Source organism: Chanos chanos, chromosome 12 (assembly GCF_902362185.1).
Source record: "Chanos chanos chromosome 12, fChaCha1.1, whole genome shotgun sequence".
Classification (NCBI taxonomy): Eukaryota; Metazoa; Chordata; class Actinopteri; order Gonorynchiformes; family Chanidae; genus Chanos; species Chanos chanos.
This window is the reverse complement of record NC_044506.1, coordinates 24,569,909-24,583,238: the sequence shown is the minus strand read 5'-3', so window position 1 is coordinate 24,583,238 and position 13,330 is coordinate 24,569,909. Positions and strand designations below refer to the sequence as shown.

Genomic DNA, 13,330 nt, shown 5'->3' with positions numbered 1-13,330 from the left:
AACGTAAGACATATGAGAATCTGAGTATTACCATTTAAAGTCTTCAGCAGGTTGAGTGATTGAGAGAATCTGAGTATTACCATTAAAGTCTTCAGCAGGTTGAGTGATTGAGAGAATCTGAGCAGGCAGTGAAAATGGGAGAGAGAGAAAGAGAGAGAGAGAGAGCGAGAGTATAAGAAGAAGAGCAAAGTAGGTGATCTGAATTCATGCCAGAATGAGAAGACAAGTGACAGCAGGACCTATAATCGCCATTGGTAACCAACCCTGGACCAGGATTAGAGATCAACCCCTGGACCAGCGTTAGAGATCAACCCCTGGACCAGCGTTAGAGATCAACCCCTGGATCAGCATTAGAGATCAACCCCTGGACCAGCGTTAGAGATCAACCCCTGGACCAGCGTTAGAGATCAACCCCTGGACCAGCGTTAGAGATCAACCCCTGGACCAGCGTTAGAGATCAAACTCCAATAAGTCAACCAATCTCCATTTCCATCACAATTCTCCCAGTCTTATTCTCTAAAAACCACACATATGTTTTTTGCAATGCTTACTCATATGAGTGACACACATGAGAGACAGAGCAACAGAGCAAACTCAATCAGCCATGAAAGCACAACCAGCCCATCCTTCAGCAGCCACAAAACCAGACCCCTTCGTGTGTGTGTTATCTTCCCCCACATTGTACAAGACTGCCTACTGTTACGTTCTTCTGGCCCAAGGGGTTATCTAGAAAAAAGTACACATGCACACAGAATGTCAAGGCGACCTTCATGCTCCTATAGTGTCTATTGCTCAATGCTACATATCTTTATGATCTACTGCTAGTCTACACCAGTGCTCCCAACTCAAACCTTTCATTCAGAGACAATTTACAATTTAGCATTTAGCAGACGCTTTTAGCCAAAGCGACTTACAATCAGTGCATCAGTCGGATTCCTAATACCTCATAAGCAGACATCGCTAAAAAGACTGAGCGTCAGAGACAGGACGAAACTTTGGGGACATCTCCAGCTTAGGGCCCCTCATAACACTGTGATACACTGAAGTTTTGATTAGAGCTTACACATAGGATGTACAGTTAATATGATGAAACTTAGATTTTACAGTATGGATAGGTGGTATTCAGGTTTCAGTAGAGCTGAGTGTGGGGAAGTTTAAAATATGAAATGGAATGGTTAGGGCAGTGCCAGACAGTGGATGAGGTTCAAATGGGATGTTGTAAGAACTTCTGAAATGTGACTGTTCTACACTGATACATACTGTACAGACAGATATCACAGATGCTTCATATCAGTAACAAAAATGCTGCAGGAGGTAAAGAGCACTCACATCTATGTGCACTGGGTGTTGAGTCTCTGTACTTTAAACTGGCCTAATCTTTCATGGCACTGGAATCTTTATTCTCTGTTCAGAGAAAATGCATCTGAAGATTAGAGAAGTCCCCATAGTCTCCCCTTAAAAAGGCATGCCTTTGTACATCATTTTAAAAAGAACAATTAAAAAGAGATCAATTCTTTTCTGGACCAGCTGCTCGCTGGTTTTGGGTACGCGGCCTGTGCCGAAGGGCTGAGTTCAGTCCATAGGCATTTACACACACCCCTACACACACACACACACACAGGTGAGTCAGGTGAGGCAGAAGTTGCTACAAACCCAGAGGATGGTGCCTGTCCCTTGTTTGTGGAGAGGGCTGCACAGCCCTGGGCAGGGTCCCAGGCATGTGATGGTGGAATGCGTACCTTGGCGGTGGTGGAGTCTCAAGGCTGTGTGAGCGGGTTCGGGGCATTCCCACTCCACTGTTAGGAGACAAGGGCAAGATAGGCTCTGTAGAGACATTTGTGTGAAGTGAGGATGTGAATAGTAATGTGATAGAAGAAGGCTCCGAAGTGTCTGGCGACGAGGAAGGGTGAGTCAGCGGCAGGTCCTGTGGTCTGGGCGGAGCAGAAACGTGTGCCCCCGAATGCGTCCTACAGTGCATCTCTGAGAAGGGATTAGGGGGACAGCTTGTTTCTGGATGAGTGTGTGCAGCTGATGGGTGTCCTGGGAAGCAGAGAGGGGTGTGGGAGTTTGGGGTTTGGGGTGATGCAATCAGAGACTCCATTAGGAAGGTGAGACCCCGCATCGCTCTGCCAAGCTCAGCCACCTCCTGCCCTAAACAGCTCACCTGCAACACATACCATGGCCTACATCAGCAAATAAGAAGCCATTCTGATATGTCAGAGACAGCGAGCTGAAAAAAACTACAGACAAAATGAGTCACCGACAGTCAGCTGCTCTGGATTCATCAATGTAGTAAATCCACAAAATTCCCCAAAAAGCAACTTTCACTGACTGGGATCATAACTGAGGGATAATTCATACTACAATACTTAGCTGGGTCCCTAACTTCAGTTCAGGTGACTTTACATCCAGACCTCTCTGTGGTAAGGAATCTGATGTTACACACCTGTAATGATGTCACAGATGCTTTCTGACATACCACAATGTATAAATATTCAGTACCCAGCCGCCTAATTGATTGGCTGCCTCTGGCATTTTAGCGTGATGTGAATGGGCAGTGTTAAGTATTTCGTCGACAAAAACTGTGAGGAAAAATGTCCATCAACACATTTTTTTTCCACAACGAAAATGAGACAATATCCAAATAAAAGTGCGCCTTTGAAAATAAAAACTGTGACGAAATATGTTACCATTTTCGTTGATGAATACTCATGAGACAATAATGTCAGAGACAGACAAATGGACAAGCAGTTTAGTTACAATAGGCCTACATCTACCATAGGCCTATATTTTTTCATCCAATTACGTGCATGCACTCAAATTGCATGCTAATGATTGGTCGATACATATTGGTAGTGCTGCCCAACCAAGCTCCCCCCTCCTCTAGAAATCGAACGTTAATCATTTTAACTAACGTTAACCTGGCACCTCAAATCATGTCTACTCTCGGAAGAGGAAAAAGAGTGGATTTGTGGACACATTTTAGCTATAATACACCTAAAAATAAAACATGCTGCAGACAATGTGGGTGCAAAATCAGTGAGAAAAATACCACAAACCTCATTTGACTAAAATTTGACTAAAACTTGTATAGTTTTAGTTGACTAAAACTAGACTAAAACTTATAGTGATCAAATGACTAAAATATGACAAAAACGAATAGGTATTTTAGTCAGAAGACTAAAACTAAGACTAAATCAAAATCACCCGCCAGAATTAACACTGTGAATGGGGGCAAAGTGCCAGTGAAACAGCTTGGCTCTTTTAGTGAAATTACCGATTCACCATTTTATCAGGCCTACTTCCACAGGCTGCTAACACAAGACCAAAGCACGTTTAAACCAGGGCTACACATAGCTCAGATTTGTGGACACATTACACCTCACACTGAGTGTCAAGAAGTCAAAAGCTGAATGTCAATGAAAAACCAGCCAGACTGCCGGTACATGCTGTGTGTACTTTCACACTGATTCAGGTGAGTTAGAGCTAAACATCTATTTGACCAAATGAGTTACAGGACCAAATAAACAACACATACATCTGAATCCACCCCCTCGGCCACTCAGTCAGTCTCTGATTTAACCACAGAGTGGTGCAGCTGAATTCCACCGTCAATCAAATCTGTCTGTAGATTACCATGCTCTTATTTCAGTACAAAGCTTTGTAATATTTCAAATTTTCAGTCCCATCTTATGAGTTTAGGCGTCACATTTATTTGTTGTCCTGTGGTAACAGATCGTCATGTCCAGTCTTAGGGAGTGACTGTACATGTGAGGTATTCGCCTGTCATTTGTGGTGAGGAATTGTGCAGAGCTGACTTATTGGTATTTTGGTATTTTTGGATCTTCCCAGCAGGAATATCATTATCTCTGCACCCTAGAGCAGGTGTTAATTATAGCACTAAGGGTGTGAGTGAATTCGTTTATTGGGGCTTTTTGTGCTGCCAGTTATTACATCCACTGGCCTAAACTCCTTCCCAGCTGAGACTTTTAGTAACTTTTAGTAAAGGCTGAGAGGTTGAAGGTCAAAGGTCTGTGGTAACTCAAAATTTGAAATTATTAGTGTGTTGGTTTGGTTGAGCTCAGCATGTGGACAGGCCTGTGTGGAGGGGAAGGGCATGTATCAGTCTTTATGCATAGCCTTCCATTATTTAGACAGAATATTACACAAGATGCCTCAAGTCAAAATCATACCAAGTGCCCTAATGCAAAACACAATGGACTGACTAACCACCACAGAGAGTTGGCCATTGATCCGCACTGAGCATTTAGACACAGATATTCACTGTATGGACACAGAGGAGACTGGAATATTGCTTAACTTCAGCCAGGAGTTTGTCTGCTCTCAGCTTGCAGTAGCACAGATAGTAATGAAACAGGAGCATGGGATAGTACTCTATATCACAGCATAAAGGCACAGTCAGCAGTGTCAGGGCTCCACGCCAAAGGCAAAGGCAAAGGCAATTAAAAAATCATCATGATAATTGGGTAATGATCCATAAATGCCAGTGGAGGGAGGGGAGCTGTATGAAAGAATATGCTAAAAAACGGTAGGAGAGGGTTCAGGAAAGGATCTACATAAAACCTGCCACCCCTACTGGACTAGACCAAGCACAGATTACAACACACACCTGCTGGGCTGCAGGCTGTCAGACGGGGAGAGAGAGAGATAAAAAGCCAGTGAAAGACACAAGCCAATCAAGTACTCGTATGCAGTCAGGTCAGTGTGTCCCCACAGGAGAACACTCTCACACAGACAACCTAATGCCAAGTCAGCCTCCCACCAGTAAAACGTGAGGGGCTGCGCAGTGCTGTGTTTGTATGAGTGCGTGTGCGTGTGCGTGTGCGTGTGTGTGTGTGTGTGCGTGTGCGTGTGTGATCACTACTTGATCTAATATTTGTATATAGTGGTGTGAAACATACAATACATCTCAGTTCTTATTTCATAAGTAATCCAAAAGTCTCCAGCATTTTTGCAATGAGTAACAGTCTGGATCTGAAACTACTTCCTTTAATCCAGAGCTTCATAATTCCAGTGTGAGGAATCTGGATGATATACCTATAACTTTTTTTTATTTTAATCTACCAACAGTTATGTATTGTGCATCTAAATATTTGGTGATTGTTGCTGTCTTTGACCCAAAAATGAGTCTTCTTAAGCATTTTTGAAAGAATTGTACAGGGAGAAATAAGATAACTTGAAGGGCATTCATATTTGAATGTTCTGTAATAACACCAAGGGGCCAGGACCCATTTTCTCTCTCTATGATTTTAATGTCCTCTAGAGATTCTGAGACATCCTATTTCCTTGGTATAACTCTCACGCTCTCTGTCCCCCCTGCGTTGACCATATGGCGTGTGAGTAACGAAGCACCATGGGTTCGCCTGGACTCTCCCTGTCAGATTTAACCCCTTTATAACAAAGCTGCTTTTAGCACAGTCACATGAAAAACTGTAGTAGGAGACTGGGAGTGAGACAGCACCTCTTTGTCCAGGTGGTTCAACTGTCTTCTGGTCTCTTCAGATTTAGCTGCTAAATCCATCGTACTCATGTGTAGAATATCTGGAATCACATAATTAAAACACACACATAACAAAATCAGGGTACAATATATAGAGCAATATGAATTATATGAATTATAGAAGTGGGGAGAGAGAGAGAGAAAATGAAATTGAAGTTTCTAGAGATTTAGCCTTAGGATAGGATAACACACAGAATAAATCAGGCACCGCGGCACACACACACACTTGCACAGCCACACTTATGTGCATACACACCTGTTTGTGGGGCAGTAGTGCTGGTCAGCTCACTGGGAGTTTGTTGGAGACCAGAGAAGGTACATGCTGGAGTAATCTCTATGCCATCATCGTCCTCTGTACCATCAACAACCCTACACATACACACACATATACCATCAATACCCCACATACACACACACACACACACACACACACACACACACACACATATACCATCAACAGAGATGGATATCTCCATCACTCTCAGGAAGGCTCAACTCTCTTTTCTAGCGATCTGATCAGGAACATTACTGCAGTTAATGTCTGACTTGCCAGGGCACAGACCAGGAAGCAGACAAAGCGTCTAAACTGACCGTCTGCTAGCCGCCTTGAGGCATCACATAGGTTCCCTCAGATAGAGACTGTGTCTGTGTCAGGCATTTCCAATTTTAAAGGGAAAAATATAAGAAGCCATCTAGGAAAAACTTAATGAACATTAAAATGAACCTGTCTATAATAAATAGTGGCAAACATGATCTAAACCTACGGCTTTTAAATGCACTTAAAGCAAATACTGTAAATGAAATTATCACAAATCACAGCTTTGATATACTTTGTTATACAGAAACATGGGTTATACCAGATGACTATGTAGGATTAAATGAGTCAACTCCCCTAGGATATAGTTATAAACACACCCCACGCCACAATGGTCGAGAAGGAGGTGTTGCTACACTCTATCGTAATGTGTTACTCAAATATCAGGATTTAAGTTTAATTGTTCTGAGGTACTTGTTCCTAGTGTCACTGTACCCAGTAATAGCAACGACTTGTCTCAGTCATTCACTCTTATTATCATTTACAGGAGCCCAGGGCCTTATATGGAATTTCTTAAAGAACTTACAGATTTTTAAGGATAAGGGTAAGGATAAGAATGTCTTTATTGTCATTCCAGAGCATGTTGTACATTAATAGGAATGAAATGAGGTACTCAGGTCCCAGTTCAGGTTACAAATAATACAAAACAAAAGAAATCACACAATAAAACACCATTAAAAATAAAATAGAGAAGTAAAAAAGTGAGCAGAGTGTGAGGCAGGAATAGACAGTAAAAGTCTAAAGATAAACAAGGTAAACAAGGTGCCCAAGTGGCCCAAACTGCAGCATGCCCTGGTCTGGAACGACGGTAATAGTAGCAGCAAAAATTGTTCAGTGAGAGCAGCAGTTGTACAGAGAAAGCAGTGATTTACAATAGAGATTGCAGAATGTACAGTAGAGATTGCAGAATGTACAGTAGAGATTGCAGAATGTACAGTAGAGATTGCAGAATGTACAGTAGAGATTGCAGAATTCCAGTCTCAGAGTGCAGTAATAGTAATAATAATAATAGTAGTAACAGCGGTATAACAATAATAGCAAAAATGCTCAGTGAGATGCACAATTTGTCAGTCTCACAGAAGCTGTTCCTCAGCCTTGCGGTTCTGGCCTTGATGCTGCAAAGCCTCCTGCCTGAAGGGAGGGGGGCAAACAGTCCGTGAGCAGGGTGGGTAGAGTCCCTCATAATGCATGAGGGTTTTTTCCTGCACCTGCTGTTGTAAATGTCACTGATGGTGGGTAGGCTGCTGCCAGTGATCCTGTGTCAAACCGTGTGATTACCGCACACAATGCTATGATTGTATGTGACTTTAACATTCCCATGAGAATGAGAATTATTCACTGCGATAAGGATTCACTGACCTCCTTAACTTCATAGGTATTACTCAAAATGTCAAAGGGCACACTCACCACCATATTCATACTCTAGACCTGGTTTTGTCTGTTGGGGTTAACATAACAATATTGTAGTGTCAGAGAGGGGTTGTTGACTCTGCCCCCTTTTCTCTGTTGGGCAAGTTACACTGTTAGTTTGTTCTTAGACAACGAATTTGAAGTAGATGTGTATTGGGGGATGTTTACTAGTGTGGTTTGGGGATGTTTGTCAAGTTTTTAGCCCTACAACTTCATGTACCACATGGTCCCATAGAACTGGACAAGCTGAGTGAGCTCTTAGGTATTACTTTATTTACCATGCTGGATGCCATTGCACCTCTCCAAAAGAACAGGGTACGAGAGAAAAGGGCTGTACCATGGTTTAATGACCACATCCGCACACTTTAGAGAGCTACCTGGAATATGAAGCGAAGATGGAAGAAAACAAAGCTTGAGGTATTTTGAATAGCATGGAAGGATAACATGACAAACCACAGGCAGGCTCTGACAGCCGCATGGTCCACATACTTTCGGAGACTTGTTGAGGAGAACCAGAATAATCACAGATTTCTGTTTAGCACAGTGGCCCAACTGACCAGGAACCAAGCAGTCACTGAAACACAAATCCCATCACAATTAAGTAGAGATGAGTTTTTAAATTTATTTAACTGCAAGTTTGAGGACATTAGGAAGAAAACTGGAAGTAGTAAACCTCTAGCTGCAGCATCTCAGCCAAATGATACCAACTTAGCTAAATCCCCTGAACAACTAAATTCCTTTTTTCCAATTGGGTTTGATGAACTCAGAAAGATAATATCATCAAATTCCTCAACTTGTATACTTGATCTACTAAACTATTAAAAGACTTATTTCCTTCAATTTCAGAACATTTACTAATCATTCAGAACATTGCCCCTCCTACCAGGACTTTCTGAAGGCCCCTGTTCTGAGCCAGCTGCCCACCTGTGATGCTCCTCATCCTGACTATGAACCAAGAACATTCTGTCCTTTATAGCCAGGCCAAAATCTCAGTTTTAACTGTAGCAAAGCTAATCGCTCTCAGCTACTATTCAGCTGGTCTTAAAGACAAACTTACTGATATGAACACTGCTTGGTTATCAAATTAACCTATATCTGATACCACCTAGAGCTCCTTGTATATGAACTCTTTTATGCTATAAATAAATCACTGTACACACTTTATACTGTATACTATAAATAATTGTATTAGGCCATTGAATCTGTTTATCATGGACTCAGTCTAACATACCCTTGATTAAATCAGGTGTGCTCAGCCAATCAAAAGTGCCACTGATGAGTTCAGCCAGGTAGGTAGAGCACGGAAAGATGGAAAACGTGCAGAACAGGTGCCCCCCAGGAGCAAGACTGAGAAACACTGATCTAACTAACTACAGACCCATCTCTAACCCTCTTTTCACGTCCAAAGTAATAGAAACACTGATCTAACTAACTACAGACCCATCTCTAACCCTCTTTTCACGTCCAAAGTAATAGAAACACTGATCTAAATAACTACAGACCCATCTCTAACCCTCTTTTCACGTCCAAAGTAATAGAAACACTGATCTAAATAACTACAGACCCATCTCTAACCCTCTTTTCACGTCCAAAGTAATAGAAACACTGATCTAACTAACTACAGACCCATCTCTAACCCTCTTTTCACGTCCAAAGTAATAGAAACACTGATCTAACTAACTACAGACCCATCTCTAACCCTCTTTTCACGTCCAAAGTAATAGAAACACTGATCTAAATAACTACAGACCCATCTCTAACCCTCTTTTCACGTCCAAAGTAATAGGAACACTGATCTAACTAACTACAGACCCATCTCTAACCCTCTTTTCACGTCCAAAGTAATAGAAACACTGATCTAAATAACTACAGACCCATCTCTAACCCTCTTTTCACGTCCAAAGTAATAGAAAAAGGTGTGTCTATTAAATTGTGCTCCTTCCTCCATAAGAATGGTGTACACGAAGACTTTCAGTCTGGATTTAGGCCCCACCATAACACAGAGACAGCACTGATCAGAGTAACTAACGACCTACTTTTGTCCTCTGATCTTGGATGTATCTCACTACTGCAGCATTTGACACTACAGACCACAGTATACTTCTGGATAGGCTTGAGAAGTGTGTTGGCATTTGTGGACAGGCATTAGCATGGTTTAGATCTTATCTTATCTCACCACCATTTTGTAAGTGTAACGGAGAACTGTCAAAAATCTCTCAGGTTAAATATGGTGTGCCACAAGTTTTAGGTCACTTATTGCTCTCCTTGTACTTGCTACCGTTAGGAGATATTATCCATGAGCATGGCATTAATGTGCATTTTTATGCCGACGACTCACAACTGTATATATCTGCAAAACCAGATGAACCAGATGGGTGACTTTCGTTACCCACAGACAAACTTACTGATATGAACACTGCTCGGTTATCAAATTAGTCTTTATCTGATGCCACCTAAAGCTCCTTGTGATACCACCTTGTTTATTAACTCTTTTATACTGTAAACAAATCACTCCACACTGTATACTGTAAATAATTGTATAGACCATTGAATCTGTTTACCATGGACTCATTCCACACTGTGAATGTCTATTGTATGTGCTTGCAAGAGGAGGATAGGCTCCCCTTGTTGAGTCTTAGTTCCTCCCAAGGTTTCTTCTTCCTATTCAATCCATTAGGGAGCTTTTCCTTGTCTCTGTCACCACGGGTTTGCTCACTGAGGGTTTAGGCACTGATCGCTGTAAAGCTGCTTTGAGACCATTTTGATTGTAAAAAGAGCTATACAAATAAACTTGAACTTCAACAAACCTAGATATACACACACATGCGCACACACGCACCTGCACGCACACGCACATGCACTGGCACATGCACACATACGCCATCAACACCTAGACACATAAACACACATATATACTATCAACAACCCTACACATACAGACAGACATATACCATCAACCACTGCTGGCTATTTGGCCAGAAAAACAAACAACAAATATTTTTCTCTTCTCTGCCCCCAACTCCTGTGGCCTTTTTCCGAAATAGTTCTGTTACCGCCAGGCTTCAGTTTGTCAGGCACAATCAAATAAACCACAGGGAGATGAGGGAGGGGGGAGCCATAATTCATTTTATTATTTTGAGCAATTATGTATATCCTGTATTGCCTGTAATGGTCTAATGGTGCCTACTGTAGTTGTGCTTCATCTTAAATTTAAACAATTCATCATTATGATTATTATGATGATCATTAGGCTCAGGTGCATAGCCAAAGGACGGGCCTGATTGGCCTAAGTCCACCAAAAAGATGCATAGGCCCCGCGAGTTAGGACGGAAATATTTAACTTAATACTAAAAAATAATACGTCATTATTTATTAAACTGGTTGATAATATAACTAAAATATCATTACAGCCGCTCCTGAAATAAAGAAAATGTGTTCTAATCTTTATTTGTATGATGCTTGATGGGTTTGACTGACATCTATATTAACAAGTTTGGTTTCGACTCTATAGTTCCAGTAATGTAAACCATCAACGGGAGATAGCAGCTGGTTTTCCACCGAACACATTCATATATTTTAAGCGCATTCATGAAAATTCAGCTAAGGAAATGTCTGTGCGCAATTCCATCAGCTGTGTTATGCAGATTAAAAATGTACACTCTCCTCATCAGGGGAGCAGTTGTGAACAGCTGTGGGTTTAAAAGTTATCGGAAATATGTGATAAAATCGCATAAACCCCTTTGCTGATGCGACTAACCTGTTTCTAGCAACCAGTATCATTTTAGCCTATGCTAATCTCTTTCCAGCGAATACGTTTTTTATGCGGCCTAAAAGATTTGATGCAAAGTTTAAGCGTTAATTTACATTAAATAGTTGGATGGAAACCCAGCTAGTGTTGTGATAGCATTATATTGTGCATTTGTTGTGACAGGGCATGTGTTTTACGCTACTTATGGTTAAAGTATGCTTGATCAATAAGAATGCGGCAGTATTTTGTGGTTTACTACATATTCCGTTCCAGTGCAAACAAAGAACGGAAGATTGAACTGGCTTGGTTGTTGAGTACACTACAGTTGTGATACGGGGTGTCTGACCTGTCATTCAGTTCAGCGATAGGTCATATAGAATGTGTGGGCTAGCGATGGACTGTGAGTGAAAGTGCCCGCTCACTTTTGCCGAGGCCCATCCGAAAATAACTTTCTGACTACGCCACTGATTGGACTGTTTTGGTGCCCCCTCTGGCACTCAGTACCTTACACACAGCGCGTGATGCGTACGTAGTGGCGGCCCTGCCATTAACAACCCTAGCCATACATATACACATATACCATCAACACCCCTACACATAAACACACACATATACTATTGTAGGGCGCCAACTGGAGGACAGATTTTTACATTGCAATACATGGGCAAATAAAAGTTTACATGTTTGTGTCTTTGAAATCACATAGACTCTCCCCCTACCCCACCTCTTCTCATGCTTCCTTGATACCTTTTCCAACTGTCATTCCTCCTCTCTGTCTCTGTCTATGTCCCTTTGATCATGGCCCAAGCCCCCTGTGTTCAGAAACAATGAACAGACATCAGAGTTGACGACTGAACAATGAATACCAGATCAACTCAGTGATTAAATCGAATCATGTCTTGAGTCCAATCAACATACCCTCACTGTAGACAGAGGCATTCCCAAAAGGATAGCAGCAGATAAAATTCCAGACTCCCTGCTATCCTATAGTTCAGCTACACTATAGTTCGGCTATGCTACAAGCTCAGCTACACTACAGTTCAGCTTAGCGTCAGTTGTGCTCAGCCATAATGTAGTCCGTCCTGGTCATCTCTGCAAAGAATCAGCCCAGCCTCACCACTTCAGAAGATCCACAATGCTGAAAGACTCTCCTGGCACTGACACAAAGTCTTGCTTACGGTTTCCTATTGCTAAGCTCAGTAACTGCAGTCTCTCTTATCTGAACGTGGCTGAGCCTGCTTTTCTTCCTCTTCCCCCTTTTTCTCTCCTTCTCTCACTACCCTTTTGTGTGTCAGTAACTCCACTAGAACATCACTCATATAGTTCTTTTGGTTAAGCGTGCCTCTTTGTGAGTAATGCCTCATACTCTGTAGTTGTTCATTCATACGTTAGGTAACGAGGATATTGTTATTGTCTACTGTTAGTTGTTTGTCTTTTTGTGAGTAGTTTAGATGCTGTTGTATGTGTGTGTGTGTGTGTGTGTGTGTGTGTGTGAATCGCAATTTATTCAACATTAGATTCTTTCTGTGCCATTTGAATTTGATTGTTGTATTAAACGTGTACGTTCGGGTTATTATCACTGAACACAGTAAATGAGGGGGCATTAGTACAAATAGTTGCAAATTTTTCTGTAACTGACCACTTCAGAGCAAGAAACTCCAAGAAACTTCCCAGAATGAAGATGGTATTTTTTTTTCTGAAGCAGTCAGTGTGCGAGATCCGTAGGCTATGACACGAAGTTTTCCCTCTTGTTTCTGGTACAACACCGCACCCAGACCTTGACCCAAAGCATTGGTGTGAAGAATAAAGGGCTGTGAAAAATTTGGGAATCCAGAATTTGGCTCAACCAGACAATCAGTCAGCTTCTCTAAGACCTTCTGATGCTTTTCCTCCCATATTATGGGCTTACATGAAGGAACTCCTCTGTTTTTACTATGGCTCTGTCTTGTCTGTTGTTATGTGTGCCCTTGTTCATCTCTTGGTGCTGTCCCCTTCAACAAGTTGTAAAGTGGTCCTGCAATCCTGGAGAATCCTTTATATATTGCCGATAATAACT

The 13,330-nt window shown here is 41.8% G+C and overlaps 1 protein-coding gene across 1 annotated transcript in view; it reads right to left on the bottom strand.

The window, feature by feature from the left end:
* Positions 1–1,645: 1,645 nt before the first annotated feature.
* kcnh8 (potassium voltage-gated channel, subfamily H (eag-related), member 8) overlaps positions 1,646–13,330 on the bottom strand; it is an 84,714-nt gene continuing 73,029 nt past the window's right edge. Inside the window, exons 13-16 of the mRNA XM_030788634.1 lie at positions 7,194–7,247; positions 5,778–5,890; positions 5,483–5,562; positions 1,646–2,164 (exon numbers count right to left, since the gene is read on the bottom strand). Of these exons, the coding sequence (XP_030644494.1) occupies positions 1,646–2,164; positions 5,483–5,562; positions 5,778–5,890; positions 7,194–7,247 (766 nt within the window). The remainder of the gene's footprint in view (positions 2,165–5,482; positions 5,563–5,777; positions 5,891–7,193; positions 7,248–13,330) is intronic.